General features: G+C 32.8%; 3 protein-coding genes and 2 long non-coding RNA genes across 6 annotated transcripts; 2 read left to right on the top strand and 3 right to left on the bottom strand.

Annotated features, from left to right (window-relative positions):
* Positions 1 to 65: 65 nt before the first annotated feature.
* On the bottom strand, positions 66 to 5,494 carry LOC11415001 (26S proteasome non-ATPase regulatory subunit 10). Its single transcript, XM_003613956.4, has 5 exons — positions 5,204 to 5,494; positions 4,837 to 4,969; positions 2,924 to 3,048; positions 2,638 to 2,784; positions 66 to 430 (listed from the first exon to the last, which is right to left on the bottom strand). Exons 1-5 carry the CDS (start codon positions 5,405 to 5,407, stop codon positions 296 to 298), a joined length of 744 nt encoding a protein of 247 aa, XP_003614004.1. The 5' UTR covers positions 5,408 to 5,494; the 3' UTR covers positions 66 to 295.
* Positions 5,495 to 6,837: 1,343 nt separating this feature from the next.
* Positions 6,838 to 8,602, bottom strand: LOC112421698 (uncharacterized). Its single transcript, XR_003011907.2, has 3 exons — positions 7,957 to 8,602; positions 7,685 to 7,758; positions 6,838 to 7,414 (listed from the first exon to the last, which is right to left on the bottom strand). It is a non-coding gene; the product is annotated as an uncharacterized lncRNA (long non-coding RNA).
* Positions 8,603 to 17,034: 8,432 nt separating this feature from the next.
* On the top strand, positions 17,035 to 17,850 carry LOC11411477 (TATA-binding protein-associated factor 2N). Its single transcript, XM_003613958.3, has one exon. The coding sequence runs from the start codon at positions 17,035 to 17,037 to the stop codon at positions 17,848 to 17,850; it is 816 nt and encodes a 271-aa protein (XP_003614006.1).
* A 3,191-nt stretch (positions 17,851 to 21,041) lies between these two features.
* Positions 21,042 to 23,747, top strand: LOC11420138 (uncharacterized). Its single transcript, XM_003613960.4, has 2 exons — positions 21,042 to 21,250; positions 22,466 to 23,747. The coding sequence occupies exon 2, from the start codon at positions 22,608 to 22,610 to the stop codon at positions 23,394 to 23,396; it is 789 nt and encodes a 262-aa protein (XP_003614008.2). The 5' UTR covers positions 21,042 to 21,250; positions 22,466 to 22,607; the 3' UTR covers positions 23,397 to 23,747.
* Positions 23,748 to 24,479: 732 nt separating this feature from the next.
* Positions 24,480 to 27,067, bottom strand: LOC25494656 (uncharacterized). Of its 2 annotated transcripts, none has more exons than XR_003012483.2 (6): positions 26,961 to 27,067; positions 26,308 to 26,399; positions 25,632 to 25,877; positions 25,307 to 25,520; positions 25,096 to 25,177; positions 24,480 to 24,778 (listed from the first exon to the last, which is right to left on the bottom strand). It is a non-coding gene; the product is annotated as an uncharacterized lncRNA (long non-coding RNA). The 2 variants fall into 2 exon arrangements; XR_003012484.2 differs by having other exon boundaries at positions 25,632 to 25,874; positions 26,961 to 27,066.
* Positions 27,068 to 27,813: the final 746 nt, after the last annotated feature.

Here is a 27,813-nt window from a genome sequence, read left to right on the forward strand (position 1 = left end):
CAGAGTTCAATCTCTGTTGCTAACAAAGTCCGCCACTACCTAATAAATTAACCATTAACATTTTCCTATATATATAAAATTTACGATATTCTCAAATCAAAGGGATCATAAACGTTAGTTGTATATGTTGGTGAAAATAACCTCAAATACTAGTTAAGAATGCTATAAAAAAAAGAGACAGAAATGCAAGGTTGGTTGGCGAAAATGCAAGCCATTGAATGCTCTCAATGGTCATACACATAAAACAGGTCCTAACTCCTAAGCAAAACCTTGTTCTCGTTCTCTTGTGTTTGTATCATTCAAGCATGGTCTTGGCAGCATCAATCAATATTGATCTAAACTCGTCATCAGTAATTCGACCAAGCACTGTGTACCCTTCCTTGTCCTCCACATCCACATCTGCTCCATGCCTTATAAGAAGGAGTGCTACCTGTAAACAAAACACATAATAGATTTTTAAGTACTGCATCAATGTATGCTGCTCCAAAATTATGAAAACTCCAATAACAGAACTACCAAAACATATTTCTCAACATAGACTTTTATCTACTCTATGTACATACACATTACAGAATTATATATTTTTCCTTGGCTCTTGCACCTCGGTGTTGAAACTAAAAGTTTCAGATAGCATCTGATATTATGAATACTAAACAGTATGATGGAATTTGTTGCATTTCTCCGATTGCATTTTCAACCTTCTATAACATCTTACAAGTTAAAACTACTAAGCAGAACTTCCTTGTAAGTACTAAATAGAAGAAAGCAGTAAGCTGGAGTCGTGAAAAAGACACATTAGACGTGTCAATCCATTTTTTATTTTTTTTTAATACTGTCAATCCATTCTTTGGGTATAGAGGGAGAGGGAGGAAAATAAAATACTAGAAACTGGAATTGATAATCAATTGATGAGATAATGTGTTGAAAAGTACTAATACTGAAGTCCTACGCGTAGGTAACAAATCAAAATATACAGAGATGTGAAAACTGTTATCATATTTATGATAATACAACACTTTAACAGTGTGGAAATGTTTTTCATATATTCTACCTCAAGTTAAAGTATACTAAAGCTTGTTACGGATGGACCATTTGCGATAGAAAAAGAACATAATTTGACATGGGAGACTGGCCGGGCCAGATTGCATTCGGAACAAAATTCGATTGCATTCAGAAATAGTTTTAGTCCTAAATGTTGGTCAAAGTACCAATTTGATCTCTTTTAGAAATCTCTTCTCTAAAAATAAAAAAGTACCAATTTGATCTTTTTCAGAAATCTCAAATGTTGGTCAAAGTAATAATTTAAGGATATTTTAGTCTTACAAGTTACAAGGGCTATTTTCACCGACATTTAGTTCTTTTCCGGCTTAAAAAAGAAACTGATTGGTTAGAACCGAGGGATTTCATGTGCTCAACCTGATTGCCGACGCAAACTAACGATCTGGCCATGACTGGCACGCCTCCTGAGTGCCGCTCGTCGACCTAACTTGTGCATGGATAGGGCCACTCTGAAGGTCCGCAATCGTGCGCTAAAGTGGCGCGATCGACAACATAGGTGCACCTTGACCGATGAGTAGTTTTGTTCCAACAACAATGAAGAAATTGGTGCAGAACTGCGTATAGGACTACTGAAAGGGAACATTACACATGGATGAACCGGTCCAAGGCTTCTAAATTCTGAGAGCCTGTTTGCTTAAACTTTTTATAAGACCTTGTGGTTGTGTAAATAGTGATTTCAGATAGAATATAATGTGAAGAAATATTGTTAGGATATTTATTGTCATAAACCATATACCCAAAAGCTTAAGTAGTTAGGTGAAGACACATGTATGGTTTTCGTTTTATATTATATTTCTAACATGTCTCAACACAAACCGGAAGCATGGAACACACACCCTCAGCCATGTGCTGAAATTCAACTTTTATTTCAAGTCACAGGGAAGCAAGGATTGAACTCAAGACCACTTGGTCATAAAGGATCTAACACCATGTCATGAACCATCTATTCCAAAAGCTTAATATGAATGGTTTAATATTATATTTCCAAAACTTGTAATCAATTTATTTATATAATTATTATAAATTATACTCAATCAGCATTTTGTTTATAGCAAGGTGGAAATAAACTAGGAGCGTTTTTGTTTTCAACAGCATATAACAAATTATTTCACATCTTATTACAACAATATATGCCAGTGCAAGTGACTAAAACGAAAAAAATTATTTAGAAGAAAACAAAATCACAATCTTTGTTAACACTTGCACTGTGCAACTAAAAGTTTTTTTTAATACAAGGTTAAATACCATGCTAAGTGTTAACAAAGATTGATGCTTTGACACATGTCATCAATTAAATATGAGATTTGTAATGTAAGCGACAAAAGTATGATAAGAAATAGGATTTATATATCCTCTAAAATGAGCAGTGCGCCTTTGAGAGGAAAGTTCTGGTTTATAACCAGTGAATGAAAAATCAACTGTTATTATTTTAATAACTTCATTGTTTGCATTAAATGAGCTTTAACTTAATCAGAATCCATGCCGTTAATGTTCAATCAATGGTTGTAATGCTACGCTTTAGTTTACTCCTACAATAAAAAATGTAAGAAGACCATGTGTACAGATAAAATAGCATACCTCTTTGTTATAACAAATCACGGCACTCATTAGAGGAGTTTGACCAGCTCTATCAACAGCATCAACATCTGCTCCTTCTTCAATCAAAAGTTCACACAACTCAGAATGCCCAGTGCTAGCTGCCCGATGCAACGGGGTGGAACCAACCTGATCATATTACAGTTTACAAGATATACACTAAATTAATATGATGTCATCTTTAATAATGTGATTATAATGAAAATGGGAAACATTGAGACAATGTTATCAAAATTCACAAATATATCAAATGAATCCATGCTACAACCTTGTCCTTTATATTAATGTTGGCATTATGGGAGATGAGTATTTCAGCAATCTTCATCCGACCTTTGCTGGCTGCATAGTGTAAGGCAGCGCGTCCCCCATTGTTTTTAATATTAACATCAGCTCCTACAAAGAATGAAGAATAAGAATGTTCAAGATGGTTGATGAATCTTTCTACCTATATAACAATAACACTTCGGATTGAAGGATTGTCCGACATGTGTTGATGTCCAATAACGACACGACACTGACACTTGTGATTACATACAATCACTTCTATTTTCCCAAATTGGTACTGTTAGGATATAGAATAGTGGTATAGAAAGGTGCTTAATTAGAGTAGTTAAAGTAGTTAAGAGTTGTTATAGTCATACAGAGTTTAGTTAGTTAGTTAGTTAGTTGGGATTGTTATAGGGCTGTTAGCTAGTTTAGTTAGTTGAGGTTGTTATAGAACTATTTGTATAAATAGGAGAACACAATGTAGAGTTGGTCATTATTGAATGAATATTGTAAACATTGTGAACAGAGTAGTAACTCTACTGTGAAGGGGAAACCCTTGGAGGAGAGATTTCTTTCCTATTCTCACTCTCTCACTTATTCTTTCTTAACCTTTGAATAAAATTGTACTTTCCTTTGAATTCGATTCCCCAGGTCCTAACAATTACAAATGTCTATGTGTTTGTGTCGTGTCAGGTGTGTGTCCATGATGCTTCATTTCTACATTGCAAATGAAATATAATCATGAAGTGTATGGGTTATTAGTATTGCATCTTTATTACTAGATCAGTAAACCTTTAAGAACTATGGATATTAGACCGCATGTTCAATCAAGTTACACAGAAGAAAAATTAAGAGAAAGCAGCAGTTTACAACCATAAAAACACAAACACGACAAAGACAATGCAACACAGAAACATGGACACAACAAAGTCTAAAAAATATTACACTTGACACAACTATAAACTGAAAATAAATGGTTGACAAGTTTGTATGAAAATCATTGTTAACATAATACAGCACCACTCATCTAATTATTGTAACTTTTTGATACAAGTCCACATGTACCTTTCTTAAAATAAAGTCCAACACTTAAGTTAAACTAAACCAAACTTAACAGTCTCAACTCAAGGAACACACATAAACCACTTATCCACTTAACTCACAGTACAATTAATGTTCACAAAAAATGGAAGATGCTGCTAGACAATAGGCCCTACTTCAATAAAAAAGCATAAGTGGTATATATAAATTTTTCATATAACAAAAGACAATTGTTTTCATATCCTAAAGATCTTATGGAAATAAGGTAAAAATAGCTTATGGACATGTCATCGGTTGTTTTCATTAGCTCTCTCAAACAATCTGACAAGTGTTTATACCAAGAGATAAACACAAATGAAATAAGTCAATCCAAACAGACCCTAAAGATCTGTTTGGGAGTAGGGTTTTGGAGGGCTAAGTCTATATGTTGATATTTTGAAAGAACAACATGATATATAAAACTTCAATCACATTTATTTCAATTTTAAAAACATTTATTGTTCTTAATTTGAAAAAGAAAACTAAACCCTCCCCTCCAAAACCCTCAATCCAAACATACCCTAAATCTATTATAAGTTAATGAAGTAAAGTAAAAATAGTCTTTTGTTCAACGAACCATTTATAGTCTAAGTGATTATCATATAAGTGCTTATGTATAAACTATTTCTACAACAGAAGATAAAATTAAGTCTAACTGTTTTCATATAAGCTATAAGTTGTTTTCGTAAGTTCTCATGAAAGAGCTTATGGAAATATGTTGAAAACTCTCCCAAACAGTCTCACAAGTGTTCATGCCAATAGGTAAACTCAAATAAGTCAATCCAAATAGATTCAAAATCTCTTAAAAGTTAATAAAATAACATAAAAATATACCTTTGTTCAACAAAGCTTCCAGAATCTCCGAATTCCCAATGCTGGCAGCAGAATGAAGCGGTGCCCACCCTTCTTCATCACCACTATTTATCACTTCAGCAGATGCATCACAAGACAACAATATCTTCACCACCTGTAAAAACAAAAGCTTCAAATTTTAAACTTTAATTCGAGTAAAGACTCAATTTAGTCCCTCACAATTTTCTCAGCCCAATTCAGTCCTTCACAAATTTGGTTTTCACTCTTAATTCAATAGACTAACTAGGAAGCAGAAACCCCAATTTAGGGTTCTGATACAAATCCAAAAAAGATTAAATTTTTATGCAATTGAATGAAAAAGAAAGAGACCCTTTTGAGGAAAGAGTACCTTAGAGTGACCAAAAGAAGCGGCAACATGAAGAAGAGAACGATCGTCTTCGTTTCTTAGAGAAAGTGCTTTGGAGAGTGATTCAGAAGACAATGATTCAAAGGTTGAAGAATCTCCTTCTTCTGCTGCTTTGAATAAATCTTTCTCTTTTATGGTTTCTTGCTTCTTCTCGGTGTCTACTACCATGTTCATGTTCATGTTCATGTTCTTTACTGTAGTTTGATTTTGATTTGAATTTGAACCAACTTAAACAAAACAAGCCTTCCTCGTTTGTTTTTGTTTTGTTTTGGTTTTGTCTTGTTAATCAAGAAATTTTTGTCTTGTTAATTAAGGTATTTGCCTATCTACTTTTTTTTTTATTTATTCACTTGTTTTTTTTAAGGATTCATCCAACATGTAAGATATTACAATGTTAAAGGAATTAAACGTATTAAATTTTTATTAAAAAAATTATTTTTTAATAAAATATACAAATTTACTATTTTGAACTTTTTAACATGTCTAAATTTGGACATGATAGAAAACTCTAATTTTCTCCTTCAAAAAAAAAAGAAAACCCTAATTTTTATATCATTTTTGATTTATTTGGTGAGATGTTGAGACATGATTGGATACATTTGTAATTTTTTATATTAACATTGAAAACAGTTAAGTTGTTGTTTAATTCCTTCAATTACAAAAATAATAATTAACCAAGCAATTGAGCTCAAGTGGTTAATAAGTTTCAATAAAGACGAATTGTTTAGGAGAATTCGATTTCTGGTGGAACAATTTCTTGCTAGGTTATCCTTACCTCACGATCGAACTCCGAGTTACTAAGATTCTTTTCCCCTTGAAAACGAAGGTTAATGCAAAAAAAAAAAAAAAACCAAAATAATAATTTATGATCTTTAATATTTCAAAAGTTATACCAAAATTTATATTTTTTTCATACGGTTATGCATTTTTAAATAATTTTAAATTAAATAATAATTGTTAAAGTTTTAAATAAAATTACTTTTTTCGAAAATTACATCGAAATATTGAAAAGTGAGTCATCAAGAAACTCAATATGTCATCTTAGTTCAATCTAAATTTAATTTTTTTTGACTATTTTTTCACACCCTACTTTCTTCTCATACATCCTATTTAGTTTTGAAAATAGCTTCGTTCAAATTATATAATTTGAATGTCTTTATCAGAATATATAATCTAAAACCTCCTAAAGTCCATCAAATCACATGAAATGGCTACGCGACTTTGAAGATTCAACAATGGATGAATGGTTAGTAGGTCCAGTAGTTGCTTCAACAATTTGCTATTCCATAGAGCAAAAGGAGAACTTCGACCATGGAGCTAAGCTGTTGCGCATTTCATTGGAGACTTGGTAGAGTGACTTCGAGATAGGATCCTCTCCATTTATAATTTTTTCCATTTGTTTCCTTTAAAAAGATATATAAAGACATAAAAAAACAAAAAATAATTAATGATGGTGAGACCCACTTAATAATAAGACCTATCATTTTATTTTTTTTGTCTATCTCCTTCCAAATCGCATCTTCCATTTATTTTTATAAATGGAGAGGATCTTTACAAAGTGACTTCGTTCCAATTTAAAATAAAAAAATAAAAAAATAGTGTCTGTTTAGACTTCCTTTTCTTTGTGCCACACTTAAAAATCCTATCATTGCCATTAACTTGAATTTTTTTTCTTACAAGGGGTTTCACTAGTACATGCCTTCCAATAACCACAAGTAACAGAAAGAAGAAAAAAGAACCACACATAAAATTACACTTGTCAATGAGTATGGTACTGATACATGTGTAGAAGATTTAAAAAAAAGAATTAAAAGTAGATGTCCCTTTACATAAACATAAATTAAAATTGGCATTATTAAGTGTAACGTTGATTGTGCCTCTTTCAAAAGCAATTCAATTACTGGAGTATGATGTGTGTTTTAGAGACTCCATGGAGCAGTGCCCCTTCATAGAAGAAAAAGATGTTTGTCTTCTAAAAGCTATCAAAGTGGCGATTGCAAGAAATATGCAAATTGATGTGTTCAAATTGGATTGCAAGCCCGTTGTGGATGTCATCTCTCTTTCTAGTATTCCTTACAATGAGTTTGGAGATATCATCTTTCCATCTTGAAGTATTTTATCCTCCCATCCCAACTTTGTGTCGTACATTTGTTCGGAGGTAATCAACATCCTTCATAGCATTGCTCGATTCTCCTTATTATCAATAAAATGAGTTAGTTTTGTCTGTTAAAGAAAATTATAAAAACATGTGATAAATAATTTAATTAAATATGACTTGATTGTAATAAAGATTTAATTTAATTACACATTTTTTTGATACAATGGAAAAAGAGAAAGAGAAAACCAAAACAAAAAAACTACTACAAGAGAGGAGAGATCAGGCGGGGGAGCACAACAATGAACAAATTTGTCATCCTTAGATGAATCAATTTTATTTTATTTTTGAATATTTACAATGATTACCTTCTCTTAAGTTGTGAATCAACTTCGCATTTCAATCACGCTTCAATAAGTCTTGGATTGAACAGTCAAAAAATCTGAGTAACAAACAACATAATTCATGTTAATTCTTTTAGCAATATGAAGACCATACAAAAATGGCCCTAATTATATTTAAGTCTCAAAATACAATTAATCAATTATAATGCAAAATATACAAAATCAGAAAAATTAAGATGAAAAGAACATATTTAGACAATATGAATAAGGGGAAAGGGGGGTTTAGGAGTGCTCACATCATGGTGCTATTGGGCTGTTAAAATTGTGCTAATGGCCTCTTCCACATGTAACTTTACAATGACATTATTCTTATACTTTACTTTTTACACCTCTACTCCACACCTCCCTTTGATTGACATAAGAAGAGAAATTAAATTTACCTTTTTGTCTCTCTTTATTTCCAATCAAAGGAAAGTAGGGAGTATCTTAGTGTAAAAAAAATAAAGTATAGGAGTAACATCATTGCTATTTTTATACCTTTCACATTTGCCTTCAAACAACCTGCAATATTTTCTGAAATCTAAAAACTTATACAGTGGGAAAGGAAAAGGTGTTACTATAAAAAATTTCATAATCACAATGCAATTACAATCAAAAATTAAAATCACAGTTAACAAGGTTGACTCAAAGGGGTGACCTGAGAACACAAAATCAACTAGTAACAACCAAATACATTATATGATTAATCAATCTTGTGTTCTCAGTGTCACTCCTCTGAGATAGAACCATATGCTAGATGGGTTCTTATAAGAATGGATGAAACACTTTAACGAGAAAGACAACACATTTGGTTGTAATGAGATAGAACAATAAGATTTTTCATTTAATATGAAATATGGTGATGACATAAAGAGTCATGTCCTGTAACGATTTCACTATGTTGTCATTCCTAAGACAATAATTGGTTTTTGTTTATTTATTTTTGGATGTGTTTGAGTAATATAATAATATAATATCTTATGTATGTTGTCATTCTATCGACACTATGAAAGAGATGTTATCATTTTCTCAATCAGAAAAGGAGATGTTAACATTTTTGCTCATAGCATTATTATTTATTAATTTAAACAAAGGTATTTTTGGTTTTCGGCTAAAAAAAAGATAGTTTCAGTTTTCTCTGACGGTCTAACTAGAAAAAGACAAAAATAAAACAAATCGAAATATATTTTGATAGAATTTGGATTGGCGGTCTAGTCTTAGTTAAACTGACAAATATTAAAATCGTAAGGGCGAACGTCATGACCTGAATTCGAATACAGAACATCACAGTTGTGTGTGAGTTTAATTTCAGTGGATTACACTTCATTTAAGACAAAAAAAAAAAAAAATGGATTGGCGTAGTATTAGTGTAAAAGTGTGGCATCCTCAGGTTCCTTTGAAGGTTTCAGTTTTTACGTGGCGGCTTATCCGAGATCGATTACCTACGAAAGCTAATCTGGCGATTCGTGGTGTTGTCCCCGCGGATGATATCTTGTGTTTCTGGTTGTGGTCACGTGGAGACAGCTGGTCATTTATTTTTATCTTGTACTACATTTGCATCTTTGTGGCAGCAGGTGCGTGATTGGATTGGTTTTTCAGGAGTGGACCCTAACATCATTACAGATCATCTGGTGCAGTTTACTCATTTGGCAGGTGTTGGTAAAGCAAAAAGATCATTCTTGCAATTTATTTGGCTGTTGTGTGCTTGGGTTTTGTGGAGTGAACGTAACAACCGTCTTTTCAATAATTCTATTAATATTGTCCCTCAATTGTTAAATAAGGTTAAATTGTTATCTTTGGGGTGGCTGAAAGCTAAAAAGGTTGTGTTTGTTTATGGTACGCAGAGATGGTGGTCAGATCATTTTGCTTGTTTGAGTTTGACTAACTAGTGTAATCTCTGTTTGTTGTGTTCTTAAACTCTTGTAATTTTTAGTGGTATCCTAGGCACACCTTGTGCTTGGATGTTGCTGTGTGTTATTTAATTTCATTTTGATTTCTTAAAAAAAAAAATTAATGTAAAAGATAAAGTATAAGAGTACATACTTAAATTACTTAAATTTAATGAAGTCATCTCTTCAAATGTATGAATTGTATGTATCTCAAAAATTAATTCCTTTAGAAAACTGAGTCATACAAACACGTTGTATTACATATTTTATATATAAATTGAGACTTTCGTGTATTACACTGAAGTTATCATGCATAAAAAAATTCTTGAATTCACCTCAGATAAATATTTCTCTTCAAAATCAACGGTAAACTTATCCATACTCTTGCTTAACAATTCAAACTTTAAATATTTATATTTCATCATTCTTCCCTTAAAAAAAATAATAATCATAATTCTCGTTTTCTTTTTTCACAAAAATTCATTAATGTCTAATTAGCTTTACAGCTTCTACAAGTCCGAAACAATTCGCTTTGTAAGGCAAATTTAATTATGAAGCAAATAGTTACTTTAGAACTTGACTTTGCACCTCGCTGTCACATAGGTCTCTGACTCAGGATTAAATACAAATAAGTTCCTGACTCTACACTTCCGTTATCACTTTAGTCCTTGCGATTAAAAAAATATGTTAAGTGATGATGTGGCACGCTAACAAGGAGTATGACGTGTCATATGGACTAAAGTGAAAGTAAAAAATGGTGACTTTGCTCTCTGAATCGAAAATCAATATCCTCAATTTACTGTTAGATCCCTACTGTGTATACTTACTTCAGTTAGGTCCCTAAATCGAAAATCAATATCATCAACTTACTGTTAGGTCCCTGACTGTGATACTTACTGTCAGTTAAGTTCCTGACAGTAAAAAGGAAATTTCACTAAGATCTTTGACAAGTTGTTAGTTTAACACGCTATTTACCGACAACACTAAGGTATCTGTGCTAAATACCAAAATATTATTATAACACTTATAAAAATGATTCCATAGTTTAATAACAAATGTTTCCATAACATAGCTATTAAGTCATTAAGGTCAACCATAGAGTAATCAAAAGATTCCAAATATGGTGCAATCTTTTGATTACTCTATGGTTAACCTTAATGACTTAATAGCTATGTTATGGAAACATTTGTTATTAAACTATGGAATCATTTTTATAAGTGTGATAACATGTAAAATGCAATATTATTTTAGCTCGACTTACACATTTTTTGATCTTGATTTTATAGATTTTTGCAATTTTATACTGGTATTGTGTGTCTATTTCAGGTATATGTTGATTAAAAGTCTTTGCGCGTCAAAATGATGAGATTCGGCGAAAAAAGAAAAGAAAGGGTAAAAAAGGGAAAAAGGTTAAAAAGTTAGAAGTTAGTGGAAGTAAAAGGCAACCACTACTGAGAAAATGACCAGAAGCACTTCAGAGCAGATTTTTCCCCATAAATAAACCTGAAGAACTCAGTTGAAGACACCAAGCTTTTTACAGATTAGAGATAAATTCACAATTGATTGAAATCAAAGTTTTCAAATTTTTTTTGCTACCGTATAATCTACACGTAGAACATGCTTATTATAATTACCATGTCCGAGTAGATTTCCAGAGTCCGGAATGTGATGAATGTCGTACCAATGGTGCTCTGTTAAGTTGTATGATTAGAAACTGTAACAGAAATTGTTTTTAAGTCTGAAAATTCTGATTTTTAACAATTAATATTTACAGCGAAAGTTGAAATAAAGTGACACCGGTTTCATATCGAAAGAGTGAAATCTGTATCTGATCATGGAATTTTTAGGAATTGATTTTGAAATACAGTTAAAGCATTTTCTTTAATTAATTTAGAAATTTCTAATTTTCAAAAAGACTATTTTAAACTTATGGTCGTACATGCGAAAGCTGGCGCTTGTGAGTTTAAAATACGGTATCGGGCACGCGAAAACCGACGGTACCTTTAAATTAATATTTTTACTAAAAATAACTTTTCGCGCGTAAATTGATTAGTTTTCAAATGGAGTTTTGAAGTTGTAAGGCGTACACGCGAAAGCGGTCAAATAGATTACAAAGTCAAAATTTGGTGTCGTACACGTGAAAGCTGGCGACCCCTTTAATTTAATTCTTTTTACACGCGAAAATATTGTCTTGTTACAATAAAGCTTAATTACCTTTTTGGTCCTCTAACTATTTAATTGGTATCGGTTTGGTCCTCTAACTAAAAATTGATTTATTTTGGTCCTTTAAGTTTATCACCGTTACTATATTTCGTCCTTTCTGTTAGTTTTAATAGAAGAACCGTTAGGGTTTGTACAACATCATCAACAACAGCAAGGAAAAACCCAAAAACTCTTAAAATTCATACACAAACCCAGAACTTCATAAACAACAAAAAATTCAAATTTCATAACAAAAACCTTAAACAAGAAAATCATGTTTCTATGTATAACCTAACTCATCTTCTTCCCAATATCCTTTCCGTACAAATTCCAAAACTATATCTCTTTCCATACAAATTCCAGAACCATATCTCTTTAAAACTCTATCTCTTTCCATGCTGCCTTTCCAGTATTTATAATTGTACTGTTGTTGCACTTATTTGCTTTAATTCAAACGACAATTTCATATTGCTGCATGCCCTTTCTTTTGAATTGAATTTCTAAGGCTATGAATCAACACTGTGTCATGCCCTTTTGATTTGTTGTGGTTGTCGTGGCTATTTTGTTTCAATGAGTTTGTTTTTTATGAAGGATTGGTGATGATGAGTTTAGATCCGAAAATGTTTTTTTTAAGGAATGATGATGATGAGTTTAGATCTGAAAATGGGTTTTTGTGAAGGATTGGTGGTGGTGATGATGATAGATTAGATTGAATTTTTAAATTGGATCCAAAAATGGGTTTATGGATTTGTATTTGTAGAAGAAGAAATGATGATGATGAAGAATTGATGAAGAGATGTTGATTTGTTTTGCTGAGTTTTTTTTTTATAAGGTTGATGAAGGTTGATGGGGAAGATGATGAAGAAGTTGAATGCAGATGATGATTGTATAAACCCTAACTTTTTATTAATAAAATTAACGGAAAGGACTAAAAGTAGTAACAGAGAGAAATTTAAGGGACCAAAATAAATCAAATTTTAGTTAGGGGACCAAACCAATACTAATTAAATAGTTAAGGGACCAAAAAGGTAATTTAGCCTTACAATAATAAAATGCAATTTAGCAAGCATCAATGGTCGACACAAATTGCATTACGCGCTCTCGTCATTTAAAGTAATTAAAAACAAGTTATTTTCCCAATTTTGCAACCAAAATAATTTGTTTCGCCTTAGATAAACAACGTGACAATAGATAACAGTACTTGACATTGGTCTCTGTGGGATTCGACATCTTTTATACTAAAATCTGATATTTTTGTGCACTTGCGGACCTATCAAAGTGTTATAGTAATATTTTGGTATTTAACACAGATACCTTAGTGTTGTCGGTAAATAGCATGTTAAACTAAAAACTTGTCAAGGATCTTAGTTAAATTTCGTTTTTACTGTCAGGGACCTAACTGACAGTAAGTATACAAAGTCAGAGACCTAACAGTAAGTAGATGATATTGATTTTCGATTCAGGGACCTAACTGATAGTAAGTATACACAGTCAGGGATCTAACAATAAATTGAGGACATTGATTTTTGATGCAGGACCAAAGTGACTATTTTTTACTTTCACTTTTGTCCCTGTGACACGTCATACTCCTTGTCAGCGTGCCACATCATCGCTTAACAGATTGTTTTAACGACAAGGACTAAAGTGATAACGGAAATGTAGAGTCAGAGACTTGTTTGTATTTAATCCTAAGTCAGGGACCTATGTGACTGGGAGATGCAGAGCATGAGACTAAAATGACTATTTGCTATTTAATTATGCATCAATCACATAAAATAATTCAATTTGCTTTGGTGAACTTAAACATACATAATACTTAACCAACCTTGTCGAGAAGAGAAGAGATCAATTGACTCCAAGAGTAAGTCTAAAGACTTACTCCAAATCTTAACCCTTTGATTTTAATAGTAATTAAAGGTTGTGATCTATTGCATTAATCCTTGAACCTTTTATACGCCTTCTCCTAAACATCACATGAGATGAGAGTGCACGGCCGAAAGAGATCTCAAACAAACAGTGTAAGCCACCATGATTATCATTATCTCAACAAGAATTTTTTTGATTGAACCCGATTGAAGACTAATTTTTATTCTAACCGATAGAGGATTGTGATGTTAATTGAATCAGTTTTTTTTTAATTTTTTTTTTTATTCATAAAGATGATATAAACCTTGTTTTTGACAGCCATAGATCATATAATAAACATAAAGGGCACCGGATGTTAATTAAAGGTATACAGAAAATGTTCATACGCTCACTGGTACGGGATTGTTTGAGAAGGAGTATTTTATCTTAGTATTTTCTTGAAAGGGAGAAGAAGGCGTATAACAACCAAACACTATGGATTAATAGCAATTAATTACAGCAATTAATTAATATGAAGATCAATGGTTATGATTAGGAGTAAGTCTTTTGACTTACTCTTGGAGTCAATGGATTCCTTCTATGTCCAGAAACATCAAATAAATTACGAAAGAGATATAATTCAAGGATAATGTTAACGAGTCCCCCGGTGCCACCGGGACACCGATTAAGGATTCAAAAGCAATAAGTTTTACATTGAAATTTGTGTTGTCAACTCTTCAAAAGCATAAAAAGTGTTGTTTTCATTTTAAAACTTTCTTTTTTTTAATTTTCTTAACCAGTGTCTCCGGTATACGGGTTAACATAACCTATAATTCAATTGTATTGCACTCATATAGTTTACTAATCTTAGAGTTTGTGTGAGCATTCAATGTTTATTTATTATTTTTCAACCCTCGTTTAAGGTTAGGAAGTTTAAGACTAGGTGTCTTAGTGGTTTTTGTAATCAGGTTGGATTACTAGTAAAAAAATTCTCAAGTGTGAAGGGATTGGACGTAATCCCAAGTTGTGGGATGACCTATGATAAATACCTGGGTCAATTCTCTTTCCCTTAACTCTTTCCATTCTACTCTTTGAATTGTGCTTAACTTTGAAAAAGAGTTACTAAATAGAAAAGAAACCAACATAATTCAAACATATTTTTTTTTGTGTTTTTCTCACCTTCAACTAACATCAGAGCAGGGTCTTTATGTTAACACTTAATAGTGCTAGTGAAAAGATGTTGGGAAAAACATGTCCACCACCACTGAAACCAAAATTGAGTCTCATTCCATTTTGTCTAGACATCATGTTTTCAATGGTGACGCTGAACAATTTTCTTGGTGGAAAACCAAATTATATAGTTTTGTCATAACCCAAGATGAAGATTTGTGGGATGTGATAGAAGATGGATGTAGTGTATCAGTGAATAAATATGGAGTTTCTCTCAATAGAAAAGCTAAAAAAAAATGCATTATCTTAATCTTGTCTTCACAATCTTATATAACTTGCTTTATCTTAAAATCTTGCATTCATACACTAGGTGTGTGTTTTTGAAATGTGCATGTTTTTGTTTGAGTAAATCTTTTCATTTGCTTTTAAAAATTGTGATTTTTTTACTGTTTTTCAAAAGGTGAATCATTTCAATGATCAATGTGAATTGGTTCACTGTCTAGAGAAAAATAATGAATTATTTCAGTCAATTGAATGAATCGATTCATTTACTTTCAAAAATGTGATTTTAGGTTAAGCGAATTGTTTCATTGTATAGTAAAAAACTGTAAATTGTTTCACTATTCAAAGAAAAATGAAGCTTTAGACTCCACCCATCACAACCATGTTATAGTTGTGGGAGAGTTCGAGGAGCGTCAAGAATAATAAAGGGTCAATGCTTCATGCCTATAAGAGCGAGAGAGTCGCCATGTTGATCCAAAATTGTAAGATATTGATCATAGGGATCATTTCTCTTATATAGATTAATTATTTCATTCATAATAGATGTTGGACTATCTACTCACACTTGAATGCAACAATTTTCTTCTCAAGTGTGAGAGTCTTCGACATCCTATACATTCACCATAATTATTATGAATGGAACCATCAAGAAGACTTTTAATACAAGGATCCAAGACAAAGATCCATTTGTGCTCCTTCACCAAGCTAAATCGGAGCTTGGATGCCACTTATTGACGGAGTCCGGGCTAACATCAGAAGTACCAACTAACTAATATACACCAATCCTCATGAGAGGGAGACGACATATCTCCATCCAAAATATTAAAACATTGAAAATATAGGCTACCTCTATTATATATGCAACATCTATATCACATTGATTTTGATGTAGAATTAATCACACACTTAAATCCAACAAGATTACAATATTATACTTATAGTAGTGGCCAACTTGAAGGTTGATTTGAAACCATATCCTATTTTTATTCAGGTCTCCACCGAATCAAAGAAGATAAATAAATGACTCATATATTCTCCTCTAACTATATTCGCAACAAAAGTAGATGAAGACTTCTTTACCACCCTTTTGGTTTTAGAACAGTCTAACTAAAGGGAAATATCTAGTGTGTAAAAGTGACCTACGTGTACGTGTAACAAATTCATTTGGTCTTATGTATTGTATGAGATTTTTTAATAGAAGAAATGATAATAAAGCAAATTCTATGGTACACCCAACAATTTGAGTGTACCGGTACACTAAATTATTAAATTAATAATTAAACGAATTGTTTTTTTAAAGAAAAAGAACTAGTTTCTATCATTGACATTACAATAATTAAATCGTATTTATCAAAAACGTCGACGAAATAAAATTTACTTTTTTTTTGAATTTTTGTTACATATAATAAAGAATATTGATTATTTTTTTATGAGAAAATGTTAAAAATTTAATATAATTCTTATAAACAATGAAATGATATTTTTTCTTGTAAAATGATGTTTTCTAAAATATATATATTGATGAATAACTCTTTATTTCATAAAATAATCGTTAAATTATAAATTTTTGAAGTAGGAGTACGAGCACACCTCAATTTATGAGGTGTACCGTAGAAGTCCCCTGATAATAATTATTAAAACCTCATACATATAAGTGGAGAGTCACAATTCGAACCTCAACCACGACGTCTCATCTAACAATTTCGATATTTTTCCATCGAGTTAAGACATTTGGACATGTCAACACACAAAGCAAACAAGCATAGCATCAGAAGCTCCTACAAAGACAAGACGCAACCCACCTTAAGGCATATACTTCAACCACAATATTCACATATTTTTTAAGGCATACTCTTCCCTACAAATACCACCTCTCCTATATGCAAGCAATCTCATTACAATAACAACACTTCTTTAATTTCTGATATTGATACACAACTAAAAATTATGGACAACTACAACAACAATTATTATGGTGGTCATGGGAAGGAACAACGTCACAGCCAGAACCATTCGAGTACCGAGCTTTTTTCCTCTGCTAAGGTCTTGTCGGACGCGGCACAGTCCGTTTACAACCATGAACCTGGCAAGGTGAACAAGGCCAAGGTTGCGGTTGCTGCTTCCAATATTTTAGGTGCAACTGGTGTTGTTGATGAGAGTAAGGGCGTTGGCATGTATGTTGACAAAGCCGCTGGTTATCTAAGTCAACATGACTCTTCCTCCGGTGTTCCTACCGGACGAAAAAAGGGTTATTCTGGTGGTGGGTTTGGTGGAAATGGTGGTTATTATGGAAATAAGGATAATAAGTATCATGAGAGTGGTTATGGACGTTATGGTGGTGGTACTACAGGTGGTGGTTACGGTCTTGATAACCGATCTAACAGTGGTTATGGAGGTGGACGTTCTGGTGGAGCTACTGGTGGTGGTTATGGTTCTAATGGTCGTTCCGGTGGTGGTTATGGGAATAATAACGAGAGCGGGTATGGAGGTGGACGTTTTGGTGGTGGTTATGGTTCCGATGACCGTTCTGGTGGTGGTTATGGCGCTAATGACCGTTATGAGAGTGGATATGGGCGTTCTGGTGGTGGATATGGTGATGGAGGGCGTTCGAGTATTGGTGGATATGGCGAAGAAAACCGTTCTAGTGGTGGCTATGGATATGGAGGGCGTTCTAGTGGTTACGGTAATGAGCAAAGTTTTGGAGGGTATGGTAGGGATGGTCGTGATAGTCGCTTCAGTGGTGGATATGGCTATGTTAATTAATTAGGTTAGAAATTATATGGTTCAAGGGTTTTGGTGACAGTACTGATTTTAGTTTTCACTGAATTAAACAGTTATAAATTATGAATTAAATAAGGGGCATATATAAGTACTTATATCTAAACTTTGCACTTTTCTCTTATCTTTTCTTTAGCTTTAGTAGTTTGATTAGTTACTTGGTCTGTAGTAATGTATTCCTATATGGAAATATCTATCTGTATTTGCCTTTAGTTAAATAATAAAAGTTGTATTGATATTTTAATTGTGAGATAAAAAAAAATGTTAAAAGACAATTATTTTAGAGAAGTGATACATAAACACACTTATGTGGCAAACCATCATGTACATCCTCATATGTGACATTTTTTTATTAATTACATGAGGACAATTTTGTCAAACAATAAAAATTTAAGGGCAATTTTGTCAGAAACACTTTGCAACTTTCTCTTTCTCACTCTCTTCTCTCTCTTTCATTCTCTGGCTCATCTCCCTGCATGTTTTCCTCTCCACCGCTTTCCATATTTCTTCCTCCGCCGCCACCGCACCACCGCCGTCACCACCATCATATCTCTCTCCCGTTCTCGTTGTCATATGACCGTCACCACCACCATTCTTCCCTCTTCTGTCATACAAGGGTGGTTGGAGGTGGCCGAAGGCTCCAAAGCCACCGCCTTCTTCCCTCTTCTGTCATACAAGTCCAAGTCTTCAGTCCAAACTTCAGCTTTCTTAATTTCTTCCACAACTTCCTCTTTATCTACCAACAAATTTCCCTAACTCAATTCACAATCCAAGCTCAAATTTCCCCTTTCATTTCCATTTCAATTTCCACATTCAAATTTCACACCTTTTATCTATTTCCTCCATTCTTAATTTCCCTTCAAAATTCACAAACTTTACACTGATTTTGCATATGGATTTTCTCCAATTTTGTTTAAATTCAACCGGGTGAGAAAGAGAAAGAAAGAAAGGATTGAGAGAGAGAGAGAGACGAAACCAGCCAGAGTTGCAAGACTTGTTAAAATTTTCTTTTCTTTTAATTTTGTTTTCTTTTACTTATAAATTAAAATAAAATTAATTTCCAACAAAGCACATGATGCCACATCAGGGTGGTATGAGGGGTGGATGGAAATAAAGGTGGTTCATCAAACATAATCTATTATTTTAAGATGGAAGAATTATTTATAAGATTGTTGCATATTGCTAATGGGTGTGGATCCTATAACTTTAATTTACATTTTCAATTCACTGCTACAACAACGATATTTAGTAACAATTTCAATGTAACAACGGTAAAATTGTTACCTTGTATAGCATATGTTTTTCAAATGCCATTGTAACATGTGAAAATTTGTTATCATCCTAACATAGTGAAAAATGGTTATAATGAGTATGATAGAATCACAAGAATCCATCGTGATTTTTTAAAAGTTATACTTTATAGTTTTTGTAAAATCACGGTGGATCACCATCATTCTAGCATACCCATTGTAATTTGAAACACACACCCAATGATATTGTAACAAGTCAGGAAAAAAAATGTTACATCCAGTACACCTAGCAATAGTCAAAATAAAATTTCTTTTATTCTATTTTCATTTTATCTCATTCATTAAGTGTCACACATTCTCACCCATTTTCACCGTGGAACTTGACTCTCTTCACCGTGGAACTCTCACTATACTCATTCTCATATTCACCCATCGAGCTTCACACGAACTCTCACTTGAACCATTGAACTTCACTCTTTCTTCATCTTCACCATCGAACTTCACCGATTTGCATCCACAACATTGTTCGAACTTCACAGTTGTAGATCCATTGAACTTCACAATCACTTATCTAGAACACCGATCAAAATTTGCCGATCCAACGTCACAATTGCTCTCACATATCGAACTATTCGCAGATCCTTATCATACCGATTGAATCCATCCTCTTCACAATAACTTCAGACAGATCGATCCATTCACGTGTTTCATTTCTCAAATCAATTGAATTCAAAATCGGCTTACAACTGCTTCATTGTCGCCATTTTCAAGGAATTAGGATTCATCATAATCACTTTCAAATTCTTTCACAATCGCTTCTCGATTCAGTGAATTTTTTATTTGTTTAATTTTATTTTTGAGGGGATTATTTGTTTAAACTACAACCAGAACGTTTAAACTACAACCAAACCACATTAGATACAACATAAAAATGGTTCTTCTCCTCTCATCGAGGTTGCCTTGTGTAACAAGCTTTCTCCCATGTGGAAATATATATCTTGCTAGATGGGGAATTGCTTCCTTAGGGAAGGGATTATATGAATTTTTCATTCCCTAATATTTAGGATGTAGGAAGTGTTAGATCAGTATCATCTTGGGATTAAAGTTCAGGATTTTTTAAGCTTTTTTTTTTATGGAAATTTTAATATAATTTTAATAGGGATTAATGTTGGAAGCTCGCTTATTTGTAGGATCCTTAAACATAATTAACCCTAATATTAATAACAATAACGAAAATGAGAAAGATGAAGATTGATGAATCATACAGGGCGAGCAAGAATCCGATGAAGTGATGACCACGTGAGATTTAGTTAAGCAAATATGAGCCTTTTGATTAAATAAAATCGATGGTTGAGATTTGGTGTCAGCGAATCAGTCGACATCTGATGTCAACAGATCCTAACTCAATTAATAATATTTTTTAAGGAAAACAAATTAATAATAATTAATTTGCTCATAAAAAACAAATTAATAATTATTCAAAAAATTAATTGATTATAGTAATTTGCAACAACATTAAAAAAACAAATTGATTTTCTTAAAAAAAAAAAAACTTATTAATTTGTAGCAACATTAAAAACAAATTATTAAGTAACAATATTAAGATTTTTTTTCATGGTGGCCGAGATTCGAACTCCAAATATATTATGCATTGTCCTTATCACCTGAGCTAACCTCACGGAAACACGATATTAAGAATTTAAGAACATGATTGACATTTGTCTTTCTAACAAAAAAAATAATTTTATGAACATTATTACTAATCAATAGTCATGAAAGAACATTGACAATAGTACTCCGTATAAAACGCACAATTAACCGTAAGTTTAACAGTTAGTTTGTTGTGTCTCAAATTAAGCTATGCCAACCTTATTAACACCCAAAGCAAAACTAACTAAACGATCCTCCAAAACGACATCGTTTCCACTCATTTTCCCTTCATATAAATAAATCACTCATTCTTTTTCTTCAGGGGAAAAAAAAAATAGAGAGTGAAGAAGAGAGAGGAAAATCTCTACTCTTTTCTCGCTTCATTCCAGATTCGTTCAATTTTCGAATCCATGGCAAAGTTTCAAACCTAATTCGCTTTCAAATTTCAATTCATTCTCAAATCATGCACTTCATTTTAATTAACGGTAAGTTTTTTCATAGCTAGGTTTTTAATTTTCCTATTTGGAAGAATATTATGATAATTGTGAAAGTTAGGTTTTGTTAATCTAATTATTATAGTTTCATATATTGATCTCAGTTTTTTTGTTTTTATTTTAATCGATTGTTATAGTTTAGATTGGAGTTAGGTTATGGTGTTATTTGGAGATTATTTATTTATTGAGATTGTGTTAGATATGAGATTGGTAATTTGTTGAGTTAAATGTTATAGATCAAACATTGTAATGTAATTATCCTTATTGTGCTCCTTTAAATTGAATTAAAAAAGCATAAACCTATGAAGCACTAACACCGACATAATTGAATGTAATGTAATCACACGTGTGGGTGTCTGATATTGACCCGTGTCAGACACACTTCCATCGGTAGTGTCGGTGCTATAGAGAAATAAACACCTAATATGGTTTTACATTATTTTAATGTTGATGGGACCTAGTTACCTATGTTGGTTAATGGTTACACATCACACGGGCAACAAAGTAATGCAGTGATTCATGATATAAATTGTGTTTCTTTATGCGCGGTTTAATTGTCTGTTTTTTCCTTCTTATTTATTTATTGTGTCATTTTTAGAACTACATTGTGTTATTGCCAGTGTTGTCAAATAGCTGCTATAGTGTATCGGAGTTTGAACAAATTGAATGATATTGTTCCTCAATTTTCTATTTTTTAAGAAGTGTTATTCAATAGTGACTATAGCGGTGTTATAGCAGCACTTTAGCGTACTAGAAATTAAACAAATCGCCATGACAACACTTGTTATGGCATTGTGCTATGAATATGACATGATGCTCTGTAGTGGCTATAACGTGGCAATTTGTGATGAACAGTTTTTCTGTGACTGGGTTATTCAAATTTCAGAATTTATTTAATCATATATTCATACATATTGTGCTTCTCGGATGGTGTTTAAAGTACTACCAACAAAATGCATCAGAATTACTTTTGTTCCATATTTATATTTTCTTATGAATGATGTTCTTTAGAAGTTATGTAAACTTGTGGGTTTTCAATTTTGACATAAAATTTTATGGTTCTACTTGTGGTGAGTCTACTTGTCTTGGATGTCAAATGTTGTTAAAATTTTGTTAGTTTTCCTTTTTGTATTTACTTGTTTTACTACTTATTTTGAGCAATCATACACAAATTAAGACTTTGTTATTGTTTTTTTTTTTTTGTAGATTTTTATTGAGGTTGAGGTCAACAAGGGAAGCTAATAGCTGAGACTCAGTTTCACAGCAAAGTGATTCTTTTATTGGACAATGGCTTATATACTGATATTGCTGTGATTTCTACCGTTGCATTGTAAACTTATCATCTTTAATGATGTGGAATTTCGCATCACATGCCCTTACGAGCATTGGAATGAAAAGAAGCTCGACAGAGCCAATCCTAAGTTGTGCAGAATGCTCAGATGATGAGGTCTGCTCTAATGCGAGCAAAGATGAAGGGCTGGAATGCCCAATATGCTGGGAATCTTTCAATATAGTTGAGAATGTGCCTTATGTCTTATGGTGTGGCCACACCCTTTGTAAAAATTGTGTCCTAGGACTTCAGTGGGCTGTGATGAAATTTCCTACTCAACAAATCAGGATTCCGTTCTTCGTTTCTTGTCCATGGTGCCACCTACTATCATTCCGGTTCATCTACAAGGGAAATATGAAATTTCCTCGCAAGAATTTCTTCCTTCTTTGGATGGTTGAAAGTCTAAATGGTGATAGACATAAGGCTGTTTCTGCTTCTGTGGACAGCCAGCCAATTTGGTCTCCTAAGGTCAATCTTTTGGGAAGTCAAGGTACTGGTTGTAGCCCCAGTAGGTCCTCAAGTAGTCATTGTTCTGAACAATTGGGATCTAACAATGCTGTTCGTGGAAGTGATAGAGAGAGACACTATTTTTCCCTTCATAAATCTCTGGATTTCTTCCTTCACTTTACATCCAAGTTTCCATTGGTCATCATTTTCCTTCTGATAGCCTTTTTTGTAATTCCCTGCAGCATTGTTATTTTAATCATTTACTTCCTACTCACTATTATTTTTGCTATCCCATCATTCATAGTATTGTACTTTGCATACCCTACAATCCAGAGATTGGTTAGAGAAATAACTTCGTAAGATGAAGACTTGCTCCTACAGTCAGTTCTGGTGGTTTAATCCAACTTATCGGAAAAAAAAAACCTTTGGATTGAAAGTTCTACCATGTGGTAATTCCGTTGTTATTTTTAGGTTTTCATACTTTTACGATTTATTTCTTGTGTAGTTTTTTGTGTCATTTTCATATCTACTAATTAAGAGTAATTTTATTCTTTTGTCAGTTGTAATTTTCGTTTTCCTGAAGTGAAGTTTAACTGTTGTACAAAGAAGTCTTACATGCTAAAAGTTTATGTGCAAAATTACTATTGTTATGTGAATACTTGTAGAATGTTTCTTGCATTATCTCTTAAGTATGGGCTTAATTTGATTTTACATGTTATGGTGGAAATTGCCATATGCTTCATTATATCGCTTAAATTTATAACCTATTAAGCTCTGGATTAGCATTTGTTTCAGCATTTCTGACCTAATTACTGGGTGACCTTTGATGTCTGCACTGGTTCCCACACCCTAATCCTTATGTTTTTCTTCGAGACTGTTGGAGAGGAGTGGTAATGGTTTAGGCAGTTAACAACTTCCACAATTCAGAGGCAAGGGTTCCAAAGTTAGTAATTTCAATTATAAATTTCTATTTATGCTATAATTGCTATTTTTACTTCCGTGTTGCACGAACTGGGTGGATATAATAATTTTGGTATCCCAGCCATGCTGCTTCTGCGTATTCTCCTAAATTATAAACTTTATTTATTTATTTATTTGTTGTGGACTTGTGGTGATGTTAGTTATTTCTTGGCCTCAAATGTGTGTGGTTTTCTCACCACTGTTGTCTATGTGCTGTTGATTAAACACAATCATTGATGTTTCATATAATCATTGATCATCTTATTGGTTAGTTTGTCATTTCCGAAAAATGAAGTCGAGTGTCGAACCTTGCTACTACCAAAACTGGTTTACACAAGAAGTAGCTCTTGTATTTGGTGAAGCTTACATTTCTGTTTTTCAATTTTTTTTTTTTATAGCATCATTTATTGTTTTAGTATTAATGATGACTAAGAGCTATTGATAGAACTATGTACAACCACTTAGATCTTTGCTTCTAAAACTACTGGATATTTGTCAATTAACTCTTCAAGTAACTCCGCACTTGGAATTGTACTTGCCTTCCCTTTTACTTGTAACTTTTCTTTTTTTGGGCGGCATTCCTTAGCCTTGGCTCTCGCTCTGTCTGCAACTATATTTACATACTTCATCTTTTTTTGAAATTTCTCCGAAGATTTCTTACTTCCCCGTTCAAGTTCACTCTGCAATTTTTTTCGGCTTTCCTCAGCCTTGGCTATCGCTCCGTCTGCAACTAGATTTACATACTTCTCCAAAGATTTCTTCCTTCCCCTTTCAAGTTCACTCTGCAATTTAGAAGTTTGCAATTAGTTTTTAAATTAAAGTTCAACTTTTCATCTCCCACCACATTTTTTACCCAGCCTCTAGTTTTTTTTTTTTTTTTTTATCATTTCAGACTTATTGTTCATACTAGACTGCTAATTGTTTTACAGATAGCATCTACTCATGTTTTTTAACTTTGAAAAAGTTATGAATAAGGCACAAATTTAACAAGACCTAGAACATTATCTAATTTTAGGTAAGGAAGCATTTCATGACCTGCTTAAAGAAAGCAAAAATGAATTAGATCTATGAAACCTAATAAAGAGTGTCTGAGAGAAACCTGTTGCTTCATTAGCTCGCGTTTGGCTTTTATCTTCTTCTTGTCTTCCCAGGAATCTATCAACTCTTTAGACTTCTCATACCTGACAATATTTTTCATTAGTATATAAACTGCATGTAATGCTTGATTCTAGAGATGATAATATTTATTCTAGTTATGTTTGAGAGTGTTTTCTTTGTTAGAAATTCAATGTAATCCTGCTTCCAAGTACCTTTGGTTGATCTTGTCGGGCTCAGTTCTCTCCTGTTTATCTGCCCATTATTTGATCTTGTCGATCACAGTTTTCTCCCATACATCTGCACTTGTCTCCCCATTGTTTGATCCTGTTGTAGTCTCTCTTTGAGGGTCAGGTTTCCTTGCAGGGGTAATGGCCTTTTCCGGTTTCTTTTCTTCTACAACTTGGTCATCTTTAGATCTAAAAGAACCTAAACATGATGCAGACAAAGTTTAATAAACTTGATTTTGTTTTTGTTTTTTTACTTAAAGAGTAATGGTAATTATGATTCATAAATGGAGTGGTATGTGCTCATCTTTACCTGATAATCGCTTGGATATACTACTGAGAAGGGACTTTGAAGATTTTGAGCTGTCTACCTTGCTTTTGACCTTGGCCAATGAGGCCTCCGGGGTCTCACTCTTCTGCTCAGAGGTCTATTGCAAATTAATTGAGAATGCAGCAGCAGCTACTGCTGCACCATGCACCATATCTATGTAGTCGCAATCACGACCTGTTTTACTTGAAAGCTGTTTTTGTAACCAACTCTGGCCCTTTTTCTTCTCTGCTGAAAATGGTCAAGACAGTTTTTACACGAGGTCAAATGAAATTTTATCCCTCGTTTTTCTGAACTGACTAGGCTGCTGATCGCATGCTCTTATGTGTAATTGTCTAGACTTCATTTCTAAAACTCTTCAATAACCATGCATGCATGGCATAAGTTTTTTTTTTTTTTTATCTTTGTTTCTTTCTGTTTCTTTTCCTCATTTTTATGGTAAATGCTTGACAAATTAGCAAAATTATGAAATAGAATAATTTTCATGGTAAATACTACATCTAGTTATCACACAAACATTAAGCATACCCTACAAGAGAGAAGTGAAAGAGAGATTAGCTTTGCAAGACTTCATTCCCAATAGCATTCCCCATTATATATTGGTTCGGAAACCACCAATGAGAGAAATGAAGGTAAGGGGAAAAAGGTAACCAAACATTACCTTTGAAAGACTGAGTTTTCTGCATAGGTATTTTCCGATCCCTTGTGGCACCAAAATCAGCTTTGTTCTCCTCCTTACCAGTAAGTTGTACCCTAACAGAATTGTTCATGTAAAGTTTGTAAACCACAAAGTTTTATTTTTATATAGCTTACACAAATATCTGTTGAACAAATATTTACTTGATGTAGATATTATTATTAATACATGTAAAAAAAAAAATCACAAAGGAAGGAATTAGAAGAGAAACATAGATGTTTTTATGTAACATAATCCTATTGATTAGGGGGAAGGGTTCCCTTCAGGGACAATATGGTCCTGTAAAATCAAGACCCTTAAAAGAAAAGGGTGTTGAGGATTTTATAATGATGTTTGAATGATGGAGATTCCCCTTCGTATTGGTGATCGGTTCAACAGAGAAAACATGAGATTTTCAATGGTGAGATTCTGATCAAACAAGGGTTCTCAATAGTTTTCATATTCAATATTTAATTTATTGCAAAATAACGTTGAAAAACTAGCTTTTTCAATCTTGTTACCACCATTTACATGGTAAATATTGTAACAATAAGCAAGATATATATGACTGCAATATATTTGCAATACATGTTTACCATCCAATAAGATGTGTGAGAAGAAAATTCAGAGTAACTAACCTCATTTGAGTTCATAAAATTCTCCATTCTACTGGGAGGGTTTTATTCTCAGGTTTTCCTTCTATCACTTATATGGGTTTGTTATTTGTGGGGCCATCATATGGAGGAGAACAAGCAAGGTCAAATATACTTTGCATATGGTCACTGGTTTGGATCTCTTGTGCCTTTTGGAGAAAGATATAGGTATTCTTTTCTTCGTTGCAGACTTAATTTTAAGTATAGTATATATTTTAGTTGATCTTCTCGACCAATACTTTTAATCCATATATCTATGGTGAAGAATTGAAGAATATTTGGTTGAGTGCTATGTCAAAACAACCTAGAATAAGGATGGGAACACCACTCTTTCCATTATGTCTTGAAGATAAAATATATTTTAAAAATAGATATTAGAGAACATATATTTGCAAGGATATAAAAAGCTGTTTTAGATTTTGGGCGCATTCCAAAGTTTATCTTATAACATAAGCTTTTTTTTTTTGACAAAAATAAACAATATTCATTCATTCAAATTAATAAAGTACATCGATACAACATAAATCTAAAGTCGCTAACAAATTAAAAGCTTAGATTTGCGAACAAACTCCTGTGAATAATAACACATTTTCTCCTATCAATATCCAGCTGATTTAATTGCACACTATTTTGCAGTAGTCTCCAAAAGCTCCCGTGAACATGATCTTTACTTTGAATACTATGAGTTACATGAATAACGGCTTTAGAGTCCACACACAACTCAATGCTGTAAAAACCACACGCCTTAACAAACTTCAAACCTTTACAAATACCCCAAATCTATGTTGTGTGAGCACTACAAAGACCAATTCTTTTGGTAAAATCTCCAAGCTACCCT

This window comes from Medicago truncatula, chromosome 5, assembly GCF_003473485.1.
Source record: "Medicago truncatula cultivar Jemalong A17 chromosome 5, MtrunA17r5.0-ANR, whole genome shotgun sequence".
Taxonomy (NCBI): Eukaryota; Viridiplantae; Streptophyta; class Magnoliopsida; order Fabales; family Fabaceae; genus Medicago; species Medicago truncatula.